Genomic DNA, 13,702 nt, shown 5'->3' with positions numbered 1-13,702 from the left:
TGCGCTAGTCTTTATAAATCAATGTAAAGATTTACAGTCTCAGATTAAGAAATAATCCAGCCAGTTTATTAGGTACACCTAAAACCAAATGCAATCTATTACAGCCGTCTTGCAATAAATCCTACATACGATCTAACGGTATCAGAATGTAGTAGTGGATACCAGTCCCAGTGACGTCCTCACTGGGACTCGATACCACGGTACAAAACACAAACAGAACAATAAATCCCATGTACTTCAACATGTACGCCTTCACTACCGTTTGCATGCTGGTTTTGAATTAATAATTAATCCCTGATGATCCTCCTCAAGTTTCTCCCAAAAAACAAACATTATTCAAGATTACATTTGACCACATCCTGACACCGTTATAATTTAACTTCGCCCAATGCTCATTTTTGCTTTAACGCATCGCAACATAACTCAATGCACACCTCATGTCAGTCGCCGTCAGCCAAGCAGGACTGTGCTGCCCACAGATGCTAACAGCTAACTAGCTCTTAATGGCTCTCCTCCCGTCGATGTCAACACGGATTTGCTGTTCACAAAGTGGCATCATCAGGGAGATATTCTATCGTCACCGGGACAACGATCCAAAAATCTCGTCTCGCCACATTCCTACCTTCAGGACTGTTATCATTTTTTAATTGAAAAGGTTTTAGAGAGGTGTTGGTTGAACTGTATGATCACGTAGTAATATGTGTATTTGTCAACTGCAATGTATGACTTAATATAGCAAGACAAAGACAAAGGTGTTTCAGTGGGAGAAGAAAATGTGAATTTACAATGATTTACTGAGAAGTCTCATTACATTGTGTGTAAATCTACTCTATTTTACATGGTACAATATGAACTATGAGACGCTGTGTGACAACTTGTCACACAACATCAATAACAGTCTAAAAAGAGTGTAAAACAGTACAAAGAGAGGATGTCAGCACCCGCCAACACGTCACAGTAAGACACCAGAACAACAACCACCACTGACAGTTGTGGTACAAAACAGAAGGAGGCAGATAGTGAGCTCCGGGTGAGACTGTAACTCTATCGGTCTGATCGCCTTCAGGACAAAACAAACCCATTGTTTGCTCTGGACGTGTTGTTATTTAAACAGGGAGTAATTCACTCCATCATTCAGTTATTGATGCGTGTAGCTGACTTTACTGACATCATTTTCTGCAGTGTTCGCTCGTGTGTGTGTGTGTGTGTGTGTGTGTGTATCTTTCTGTCTGTCCATGCTAGGCTTACTACTCGACCAATCTGCCTGATATTCTTTATGCTCAGTTGTAACTGTGGTCTTAGGGACCTCGCATGGTTGCGGTGACCATTTTTGAAAGACACGTTTTATCGACTGTTGTATACCGTCATTGACTGCTGACTTCTCAGCTGGCCGGTAGGGTCCGCAGGTGAACAGCTGCATCAGAAGCCAAAGCCATTTCTGGCAATCGGCTTGGCCACTAACAAGCCTTACCTAGTCTGTTGCAGGCCACATTTTGGCCTTTGTCGTGGCTCAGACACCGACATCCATAGAAATGTTTGGTCGTCTTTTGAACCGGAGTGTCCGCAGATTAATTCCACACCCGATATGTTATGTTCCGCTAAAGATACGCATGATACCAGATGAATGAATCTGATTTTTGTTATCGTGGACACCATCTTGACTGTAAGGGTGCCCGGGAGGGACAACTGAGTGAGATTCAAATCTTCTTTGTTTTGGAGGGGAGAGGGCGGAGATCTGCTCTCAACGGAGTGCACTTGTCTAGTTAAGAATGGCAACCTTTTTAGCATTTTCTGTGAAGACGCTGTCAGATGACTTGTTTTAACAATTTAAGTTAAATTCAAAGGTCCCTCCATGCCATCTTCTCTGGTCATATTCATTATATTGCCTCCCTACTGTTTTGGATGCATAAGTAACCAGTCTGCCGGAAGCATTTCACATGTGGGGAAATGAGCTCAGGAACACTCAAATTGGGCCCAATGGAAGTACAAAGCAGATACTGTAATGTATTTTTCTTCTTTTATTAGTTGTGCCAGCCTTTGCTGTCACAACTAATTTCACAGTGGCACACTAATGAGGAAATCCTCTGTAAAGCATCTTTAAGCTGACAGTTGGATGTAACCTCAGATCTAGGTCACATCCTTCACCAAGTTCTTTGCTAAATTAATAGGTTATTTGACGCTGGTCACACACTCCCTGAACAATCAACTGAGATGTCTCATCCAAAATTTGACGGTCCGAGGTAAGATGAGTTGAGGCGAGGGGAAACAAGGATGCACTGTGTGTTCTGCAGCTCGATGCAAGCAAACAGGGGGACGTAGCGTGACAGCCGGGGTGCAGCACGAATCGACGACAAAATGAGCCGCGACGGAAGAAAAGATAGAAATAGAGATCAGAGGCGACTTTGACTTTGAGGCCGTAAAGACATCGGATGCTGCATAGCGGCAGTGGCACGGTGGGGCGGGGAGGCGGCTGCAACACTGAAGAGTGGCATACAGATGGGGGAGCGGGAGGATGAGTATGGGATGCAGGTGGAGATGGTGGAGGGAGGAGGGGAGGGTTGAGGGGCGGAGGGCTGGGTGGGGGGAGTGCATGCTTGAAGTGCGGCGAGAGCTGCCAAAGCTAGTTTCAGAGCTCCTTGAAGTTCCCTCTGTCGGAGGGAGAGCGTGTACTTATGTGTCCCCCTGGGAGGAGGGAAAGGGGGTGCAATGTGTGTGTGTGTGGGCGGGGGGGGATTGGGGAGAGAACTTTAGCAGGCAGCGCGCGTACGAGTGCATTTGAATGTGCATACGTGTCCGCGTGCAATCACGCAGCTCTTCATGCAATCCTGTAATTATCCCAAATTGTGTCTGGTGGGGGCCCGCCTCCCTCCCAGCGGAGCAGCAGACGATCTGGGCTCCTGCCCAAATCTGTGGAGAGTTGTCCTGTTAGCAGTGATCGGGTAAAGGAGGAGCAGCGAGAAACATTCAGAGGCCCTGGGATAAAATTAGATAAATGACTGAAATAATAAATTAAAGAGCAGCAGCGGCAGGGCCGACAAAGTCTACAACACCTGCTCTCACACTGCAGGAGGTGGACTTCAGTTTGGAATAAGGCATACTTTACGAAGGGTTTGTGGCTGTATTCATGGTTAATACATCATTTATTAATGTTTTATACATCATAATGGTTAGCATTTAAAACCTTTGGGTTGCTATGTTGTAATAAAATGTAAATGTTAGTACGTTAGTGGACTTCTCCATTTCTAAAAATCTAGACGTATTCAGGAGCGAATAAACAATGACGTAAACCTGCTAGAGTGACATAACGAAAACCCGAATGTTGTTCTTAATAATGTCTTACTGCTGGTCAATAAAACAATAAATCTGCATGAGTCCATATTTATTATAATAACAATGTTAAATCAATGTGAGAATGTGAAAGGTGTAACTCGTAGTGATGAACCTACAGATAATTATCACCTGCAGCTCCCCTTGGCTTTATGGAGTTCAGCTGTTCAATCTACAACATATATTGTTCTGGTTCACTCTCACCGCTTTCATAGCGATGCTTTCGGTCTTTGTTACAAGCAAAAAAATCATTGCACACTACCCGCTCAGCACCGGACAGCGACTTAGCGACTAGCTGGTGAAAGCCTGACCAGGCACCAAGTCTGCAAAGTAGCTACGGCTAGAAGTCCTACATACATTGCAGCGGTTGCACTTTATTTAAATGTAACAATGCCTCCATGTATTGTCCCTGTCAAATAGATTCATAAATAAAGGAAAAACAGTGGAGCCTTTAGCTGCTAAAGAGACAGATGTTTCCCTCAGAAGCTGGTAGAGACCAAAAACAGAGCTAAAGGACACAACAGAACTCTAAATGAATTTAAATCGTTTCTTTGTAACTGCTGAATGTGTGAGTAAGCAACAGTTTGTTAACAATTTCGCCAGATCAACTAAGACGGTGATGATTTGTCAAAGTGGTGTTTTGGCTGTCTCCAAACAAATGATTGGAGGTTGAGAGACGCAGTGTGATAAGAAAAACACAACACATTCATTTGTGTCCCAGTTTTAATTGTTCAGTTATCTTGTAAAACATTCAAATCTTTGCGACTGTAATCAAATGGGATTTGGGGAGATTGACAGCCCGTCATTAGTTTGTGGGTCGCAGTAGCTAGAGGAGCGATCTCTGTTGGTCAGAGTGTGTGCTTGATGGAAGTTGGCAAAAACTGTGTCTACATTTCCAAAGAATGTGGTTGAGGTTTAATTGATCTATTCCTTGTCCTCTGCATATAAGAGGTGCTTTATACGAGATTTATATACAAGAGAATTTCTATTGCCTCTCAACGGCTCTCAACATGGCGACACCTAACTCGCAGCTAACGGTGCTAACAGCGCGGACAGAGCTAACAGCGTCTACCTGAGGGGGAAGTGGGCGCTACGTAGTAACGGCGTAATAAAACTACAAAGGTAAGTGTTTCTGTAAGTTGAAAACATTAACTAAAGTGAAAAAGAATAAATACTGGATGGATATACATGGGCTGGATGATCGTGTAAAGTATGTTCATATATTCATGTATATTGACAGTTACTGCATGATGATATGTACACGTCTGGAATACATCACATTATGGAGGCTAAAGACGCTAGAGCAGCAACACAAAACGGATCAGTTTTTCACACAAAAAAGTGATGTGGGAGACAACTCTGAGCTCCAAAGCGTGTGGTGAGGAAATATGACCCTGACTACATTCAATTTGGATTCATAACGGCAGGCAGTGATGGGTGAGGGTAAGCAGAATATTTATTTTGGTCATTACAGCCGACAGTTGCATAACACATATTTACAGCCAGCTTATATTTTTATCCTTTTTTTTCTTATTATAATTTTTTTTAACAATCAGAAGTGGGCCTTAAGTGACAAAAGGTCGAGTATGAACATCCTCAGCATGACTGTCGAGTAGAGTAAAGAGTCGTATAGTGACTACATATGGTAAAGTTATGAAGGTGCCGGTAAACGGCAGGGAGCCGGTGAGTGACGGAAGCTGCAATTGGTGACAAATCTAGAGTCCCCAAGCAGCGCTGTGGCTCGCGATAAAGGGAGCGAACATGGCCCGTTGATGGAGGCGGTTGTAACGGGAGAGTCAAAAGTGGAAAAAGAAGTGTACATCAATCTCTTCGCGGCTACATACGGTAAATGCCCCCCTGCTGAGGTGAGCTGACAGTGGAGGATGCTCTGCTCCAGGTGATGTTTCATGCTCACAACCTGAACAGGTCCAGCTATCAATCAATTGGATGGGAAAACCACCGGGACCATAAGGCTTAACAACCAAAAAGTAACATATTACTCGACAACCTCAAACATACGTATGATCTCTTATCTGTCACTTCAGAATCATTTCCATCAGCAATACACTCCAAATAACACCCTGGTCAATATAACAAGAATCTCCTATTTCTCCCCCCCAGTTCCTTTACAATGTTACATTCTGTATTTATGAAGGTTTCCTCCTTCTCCCACCTGCATTCTTGATGTATAACATCCTAAAAATAGCAAGGGGCCAGCAGGCAAGAAAGCATTTGTCTTTCTTGCCAAATCTGTCCTGACATGCCAAAGTTTTTGACCTGATGATTAGCGCAAAAATAAAGTCATTAGGATACATTCTCTGGGAACTATGAATGTCTGACCAGATTCTAGTAGATGTTAAGATATTTCACAGGATAGCTGAAGACATTGACATGCTGGTGGACCTAGAGGAAAAGCCAGTGGGGTTCATCCTCTGGGGACCATGAATCTTGTGGTAATCAATCCAACAGTTATTGGAACACCACTGTCTCTTTTTTGCCCACCTACTGACAAAACCTGTTCATGAGTGTGACAATTGTTAAACCCCAAACTGTGCATTAAAATAAACATGTCATAATACCTGTGATACTGTCATTTCATGAACATCGGTGTGGTAACTAAACTTCCATGGAAAAAACACATTTATGTGGAATTCTAATGACCAGAAAATGTTGTGTATACACAGCCACTTTCCAAAATGTCCGGAAAAATAATACAACATTTGACGCCCACAGCTAACCCCAGGCAACAAGAGTGGACACAGACAATAGAGGGACAGAGAGTGAGTGCATTCATGATGGGAAGGCCTGAATCATCAGGCCTCATTGTGTCAACACTTTACTATGTGACTGACTGGAGCATACATGCAGCTGAAGCATGAAAAAACACATAAAGCCGACCTACTATACGTCCACATACTGCACTCTCTGGTCGCCGACACCTGAATAGACCTTCATAATCAATTTTCAGACAAGCTTTGAGAGGGGGATGAATGAAAAGGGAATGCACTTACTGCTTGACAGATGATGGGGTATTTGATTCGATTGATGCCGCCGGCAAACACAGCAAAGGTCAGAGCCGTGTGGAAACAGAAGTTGAGAAGCATATGCCATCCCTTCCGACTGATGCGGATTGCGCTGCCAAAAGAGACCAAGAATCAAAAGAATTAGCAGGTAAATACCAGAACCCCACAGTGTTTTGTGTTTCATCATCTCCCTGAGATTCATTTTTCAAGGTATAGTGCCCATCAGTCACTTCAAGTGTGATTTGAGCCGGTTTTTTGCAAGGTCTGCATAAATTGCCCTTTTCTTTTACCTTGCTATACTGCCATATAGATTAACAACCAAAGGGGAGCCTGGGGAATGCTGCTCGTGCAAACAAGCCATTACATACTTCACTGCCAATACATGTGCTGAATAATAGAATACTTTCTGAAAACATTTCAACCTTGGCTCAACTTTGAAAAGCAATGATTCACATTCAATAGTTTCAAGTTGGGTCAACATACATTATCTAACTCAGACAGGTTGATATTGATATTGTATAAAAACCTCTTTTGTTTATTTTGGGCAACACAAGGTTTTAAGTCTGACAGACTACACAACAGAGAGAGAGAGACAGAATGTTTGCCATCAACTCATAAAGTTTAATTGGGTACCATGTCATCAATCACTGCACGGTCTAACCGCGTTCGCTCTTGATGACTAACTGTAAACGATGGCATTGTGAAACAGCGGGAACATTGTAGAACAAACACAACTCAGGAGCAGTGAGAACATGTAACATTAGGCCGATGAGTCTGTGGCCCCAATTTACTAATTTAAGGTTGACTTTAATAATGATACATTTTCTTATTTTGCCCCCGTGGCAGATTTACGGGGGTAAAGTGTGAACTGGAAGGTTTTTCCTGACATAACAAAAAAGAAAGAATCTGTTTTAACATCCACGACTTTTTAAAAGGTCAAACTCTACGAGTACCCAGTGAAAGTGAAAAAAGGTTATTAAGAATGATTCAAAGGCACTTTTTAAATTAAAATCCTCCGTATAATGTGTATGTTGGAATGATGGACCTCGGGCAAAGGGCTGATCACAGATCAGATTCTTAGTAAGAGCTCAGTGTGTTAGTCAGTGTACAACCTTCCTACACAGCGCCTTCACCCACTTACACACAATCAGAACATGCAGCGGTATATGCACACATGTAGGAGTCACTCTGCTGGTTTGGTGATGAAATAAAAAGAGATAGCTTCCAGTTGGCTGGGCCAATTGAAGTTTTTACAATGCAAAACTATGCACTCATATCCACTTTGTGAATTATGGCATTAACCCTGGGGGGAGGGAGGGGGGGGTTACAGAGTCTCGGGCAGGCCACTTAACACACATTACCATTTTCCACCCCAGCTGTTAGAAAACCGGCTGAACAGGTCAGACAACACCAACATCTTTGTCGTACTGTGTGAATTAGCGGACCATCCATTCTTTTAATGACTTTCCATGTGTGTCAGCTCCCTCCTTTTCGTCCATACAACCACAGTCTTGTCACCATTTGAAATGATATAACCTTGTGCTGGAAATCTCCGCTCCCCAAAATGGAGGAGCGGAGCCCCGGCTGCACGTGAGACAACTGTAGATGAAGCGGTGGCTCGGCAGTGAGCTATGAGGCGTGTCTGGGGCTGCTCCGTGTGAGGGGAGGGAGGAGGGCTAAAGCTGCTGCTGTCGACGCCTCCGCCACGGTTCCAAGTGCTGAACTTCATCCAGCAAGGAGGCCATAAATCAGGCCAGCTCCTGGCCTCCATGGAAGGGGGTTTTCATAGGCTCTGCTGTGGGCTTTCATTGGGTCAAGTACATTAACCTGGCATCCCTCCAGTTCCCCATCTCCCAGAAGGTAAGTAGGGGAGGGGGATAAAACTGTCCTCTCTGCATCTGCTCTCTCACCCCTGCACCCACTGCTGAGCCAACTGTAAGTTACAATAAAGCTGTGGTAGGATATGACAATATACAATGGGTAGGTTTGTTTCATTGGCGGAAGACACGTTCCAAACATGCTGATTCGTCCCATAAAACATAGGTAGCAGGGCTGTTAAATGGAGGAATGGAAGTGGTTTCATGCTAATTATGATGGAGGAAAGGGAGCATCCTGGCAGCAATAGGGCTGGGTTCTATGGCTGAAATCAGTGGCAAGTCACAAAAAACAACATATAGTTTAAACAGCGGCTTGAGGCCTGCGGCAAGCTGTAAACACAACAATGATATAATAATAACTGTTGTATTCCTACTTTACTTTACTGGTCTTTACCCCTTTACCACAGGATTACCATCAACTCACAGTCATGTACCTGCAGACTTGCCAAATGTAAGTCCGATGTTTTTAGTTCTGTTTTGGTCTCCACCCACTCCTGAGGGAAATATCTGACTCTTTAGCTGCAAAGTGTTCCACTATGTTTACTGGCAAGCCGCTTGTCTGAGGTTGGGCGCTGAGCAGGTGGTGTACAGTGTGCTTTTCACAGAAAACAGCTGCCTTCTGCTGTTGATTAGAGCAGCTTTTAAGTATCTTTATTTTGCTGCTTTTGAATCATTAATTTGGAAGGAAAATATGTAAACAAACATGTTCATATTGTCATTATGATTCCACTAGCTGAAAAATGACAGAACTGAACTATCGCCCCTAGCTCTACACGACAGTATTAACTGTCTTTATGTGCATTTCTTTTCTGTAAACATAATCAGGCGACACTCTGGTTGATAGGCATTATTAACTCCATTACTCTGCGCTGCTTTTACTTCCTTTAATTACAGGCACATGACACTCATCCTTATAACAATAACACAACTTTATTTCACTCCTATTGTTTTTCTCATTCTTATGGGATCAATTACAAGTAATTAAAGATTTCCTCCATCAAGATTCCCATCATGCTTTGGCTGTAAACAGAAAGCGTAGTGTTGCACCTGGGCCTGCATCTTTTTTTAGCCTACGCAGTATGTCTTTATATTTTGGTAAATCTGGACCATGGGGAAGTCATGCTGTATCAGCTGCTTACAGTTCCTGTAACCATAATTACAATAAAGATGTCTCGTATATCCAGTTACTTTTACACACATTTTACCTCGGCACGCAGCAGCACAGACAGTAACGTCACATCCACACACACAACATGTCGTCGGCGTAGAAGTTCTTTGGCGTGAGTGAAGAAGGCATAAAGCTTGCAATTTGTCACAACTTCAAGTCCAAAATAAGCCGGCGGGGGGGACAACCTTAAGAACATTTGGAACAACTAACTTAATCAGACTCTTATCGTGTCGTTATTCATTCCCATCATGCCTCTCAAGAGTAATCACCGTGCCGACAGCATGGAGTGTCTCTAGCACAGTCCTGTTTATAACGGAGCTCACAGCTGATGTACAAAGGTTGCATTGACTTGATTGTGATGCGTTCAAGCTATAAGTAGAGTAGAGTATCAAAAAAAAAGGTAAATTGTAACGCTGTCATGATGTGCTCAAATGTAATCTTGCGAAATGTAGTTTTTGGCCAGAAAGGTGTATAAATACAGTTGGTTGAAGGACATGTTTTCACAGCAATGTAAAATAGATATAAGTGAAGGAAGCTGTTTACATTTCCAACACTAGCTTTAAGAGGCTGAAATTACATCATGTATTGTATTTATGAAAACAAACAGATGAAAGCAAAAGGATAACATTTAGAATGTATTAGTGTTTATACTGACTTCGGGACGGATGATCTGGAGCCTCGCTGTGTATTATAGTTCTTAGAAAGAAATTGTGAATAAGCAAATAAGACTTGGGAATCAGAAGAAAATTGCAACCATTCCGTCTCCAGACAACAATCAACTGCATGGCTTTCTTTTCATGGAAGAAAAAGTCATCAGTTTGATAACTGTGAGGTGATCTGAAGAAACCTCCTTTCAATATGAATTCTCCGTGGAGTTATGGATGCTTATTGTCGTGGAACATCAACGACCACTTGGAAAGACCGACTCCCTCTGATTCCATCAGCGTGTGCGTGACATCGGTGCTAGAACTCCGGGAACACTTGACACAAATCGTGCCAATTGGGTTCAAAGGATTTGGGGTTCAAAGGAGGAGTGGGATGAAATCCACCATCATGTTTTTTACCAGGCAAACACATCACACATCATCATTGCAGCCCTAATCCCAGATCAGATTTTTATCTTGGTTTATCTCGCTGGCAGAGACAGAACCAACAGCACATCCTGTACGCATGTATTTATGCACGTGTGCGTGCGTCTGTTAACTGAGGGGAGAAAGTGACAAAATCAAAACGCGCACAATCCTCGAACAGCCTCCCTCGCATTCTGCCCATTTAACACGCAGTCCCGGGCGCTTCGCAGCTGGGATACTGTCAGTCAGCTGGAGCGATACTACATAACCAAAGTGTTGCTAAACAGAGATGTGTTTCAGTGCTGGGGAGTGCCTGGAGGGAGGTGTGGAGGGCGAGTGGGTGTTGGCTTTCGCTAATGTGAGCGTCACTGAGAGGGAACCCCTCGAGTGTGAGAGACACCGTGAAAGCTCCGGCCTTATGTCTTAAATATGGGCTCGTTCTCTTTCTGGTTTCAACTGGAATGAATGCGTTTTTTTTGCTCTGAGAAGCACTTTGTGACGAATGAGTGCGTTTACACGCACACGTGTCGTATTTTGGAGTATCCAGGTTACGCTTTACCCATGTGTACACGTCAACCCACTTTTAAAAGAACATGGACATGCTAGCTGGAGAATAAAGGAAGAAATCGGGATCCTGGTGCATGCAAACTCCTTTTTATTGCTGTGTTCATGTATACAGGGATATGAATAACTATGTTCCATATAATACGGTAAGAATGGGATACTGATGTGCATGCAAACATACACAGTCTGCTCTGAAAGTAATATTTATACATGTGGCAAAAACTGAAAAAAGCACCACTGCATCATACATGTAGGCCTAAATATATATGTATATATTATTTTTCAGAAATGTCCGATTCCAATGTGACTTATGGGGTGCAAGTTCAAATGCTGAATCTTATTTTAGTAGATCTGTAATCTTGTTCCTTATTTGTAAGATATTCCTACCAAGTCTAATAAAATACATTTTAAGACAGCACTTTCACGTCTCTCCAGTATTATGTATCAGCATTGGCAACCACTGTGGTTTAGCAACCATGTTTATTCAAAGATTCATTTTAAAAGGAAGATTTTTTTGGTGAATTTGTGTTTTTTCCATCACAAATGGAGTGGTGCATTACCACCATTTCTTTTTGAAAAAAGGCCCTTGATTAAAGTTTTTTAGCATTCTTCTTCACCTCATTCCTATCAAAATGTCTTTAAACCCTACGGATCATGGTTGTGTATCATTATTATTGTTGTTTTTAATAATACACCAATTCTGCACAAACATCCGGATACCCAGTTTACATACGACTTGAATCACAAATCTCAATCTTCTGCCATTTTGAAATTGCTCCTGTCTGTGTTGCAGTTTTTTGTTTTTTCTCTCCAGTCAATACTGCAGTGCCAGACGACAGTAAGCGATGCTGCTGTTTGGAGCCCCAGATGCTGTCATCTCCGTCTGACTGCAGAAGGACGCACCCTGTCTCTGTCCCAGGTGTCACAAACGGATGCAAACCGCAACGTGCTGCTGTGCATTCACACGGTTTCGTAAGCGTTTGCTTTGCTTGGATTCAAAAAAACATCAATAAAAGCAGATATATCTGTCTGAGTTAACTGTGTTATTCTGTAAATAAAATATTGTTCTTGCGTTTTTTTTTTGAAAATGGGACATTTGAGACAGTTCCTACGTATCAAAATGGATGCAGAGCTATTACAATAACAGAGCATTAATGCCACGGACGTGATAAAGTGAGTGATGCTCGACAAGAAAAACAGATGATGAATTGCTGTGCGGAAATAAAATGCCAGTCAGGCTCCCGCTGCTTTAATAACGGCGGACGGATGCCACAGTGCAAAAACCGGAGGAGCCACACGGCTCATCCTTGGTCTTCGTCTCCATATGGAATAGTAAAGGTGGCCTGAATGCCCCGTAGGAATCCATTAGAAGCATGCTATGACTGTCTGAAACACGCGCACACGTCTGCGCATGTGTTTTAGATCCTCTTAGTCAGACAGGCGGCAGGGCTTTATGCCAGCCCTGAAGCATCTGACTCACACGCGGGAACTAAAAAACAAATTGCAAAACCATGAAGGTGGGAGATTACAGACGCGTCCGCCCGAGTGTCCGCATGTGGAAAGGAAGTCAATGGCTGTTGTGTGAAGTTTATAGAGTCGGCGCCTGCTTCTTACCTGTGGTGCACTATGTACGTGATGATGGAGGCGAAGAGGCAGAGCAACATGACCGCCGTGCAGGCATACACGACCGGGTGCAGAAACTCCCCAGGGTACGGGGGGAAAGACAGCACCTTCTTCAGATCCTAAGGCAAGAAAAAGACAGGAGCGGGGGAGGAAGGAGACATTATAAAATACAGTATCATAAAGAATAATCAGTGAGCAAGAACTAGGCCTCAGCAGTGACAGCATTCCTGACAGCCGAAGACAGAGGCGATGAGCTCCCCGCGCGTATAAGCAGAGCAAACGGCAAAACACAAATGGATGTCGGGGGAACGTATCCCGAGCTAGAACGCTGTCCAAATCAGCATAAAAGAGCAACAACCCTGTCGAGGAGAAGAATATTCTTCCCCCCGCATTTACATTTCGCGTTTCAGGCATTTAGCCGACACTCTTGTGCAACAATAGCATAATCTTCCCTGTCTGCTGAGATGAAAAGCAAAACAAAGATGGATAGCAGCCAGGCCAAAAGACAAAAAGAAAAAATCAAAACAAAGTTAAGTCGCTTCTTGTGTCTGTAAAAGACACATTGTTCAGAGACACTTATTAAAACCTTATCAACATCAGAGTCCATTTGCTTTGTAATTTATTCTTCTTCCAACTCCTTCAGCACGCATTCTGACAGCTACAGCTCAAAACTCTCAAAGGAGAGACACCTTTTCCCATTTTAACGCTGTCTCTAAAAGCTTTATCTCTGTTGTATTAAGAGACAAAACAAGCCGCTGTAAAATCTGTACACCCGCTCGGCATCTCCGTGTGGAGCCGGCAGTGATGTCACGATTTAGGCTCCATCGTGTTGACGTCGCTAAATAAAGCGCACCTTATCTCCATAACCCCGCCAGCTCAGTGTGAGTGTGTGTCAGAGAGAGTGATCCACACGCACACGCACACAGACAGACACACACACACGCTGTCTGACTTCATCAATGTCTCCGTGTGTAGCCAAGTGGGATGTTGTCTCTCTCTCTCTCTCTCTCTCTCCGTGTTTATCCGAGGGCTGATGAGCCTGTCGGGGGC

At 43.3% G+C, this 13,702-nt stretch overlaps 1 protein-coding gene across 1 annotated transcript in view; it reads right to left on the bottom strand.

Annotated features, from left to right (window-relative positions):
* Window positions 1-13,702, bottom strand: part of adgra1b (adhesion G protein-coupled receptor A1b) — a 148,320-nt gene that overhangs the window by 17,861 nt on the left and 116,757 nt on the right. The window contains exons 15-16 of the mRNA XM_076077200.1: window positions 12,644-12,771; window positions 6,339-6,462 (exon numbers count right to left, since the gene is read on the bottom strand). Coding sequence (XP_075933315.1) covers window positions 6,339-6,462; window positions 12,644-12,771 — 252 coding nt within the window. The remainder of the gene's footprint in view (window positions 1-6,338; window positions 6,463-12,643; window positions 12,772-13,702) is intronic.

This window comes from Anarhichas minor, unplaced genomic scaffold (assembly GCF_050575085.1).
Source record: "Anarhichas minor isolate MPS153535 unplaced genomic scaffold, ASM5057508v1 ptg000058l, whole genome shotgun sequence".
Classification (NCBI taxonomy): Eukaryota; Metazoa; Chordata; class Actinopteri; order Perciformes; family Anarhichadidae; genus Anarhichas; species Anarhichas minor.
The sequence above is the reverse complement of the archived record's forward strand: the minus strand, read 5'-3'. Positions and strand labels throughout refer to the sequence as shown.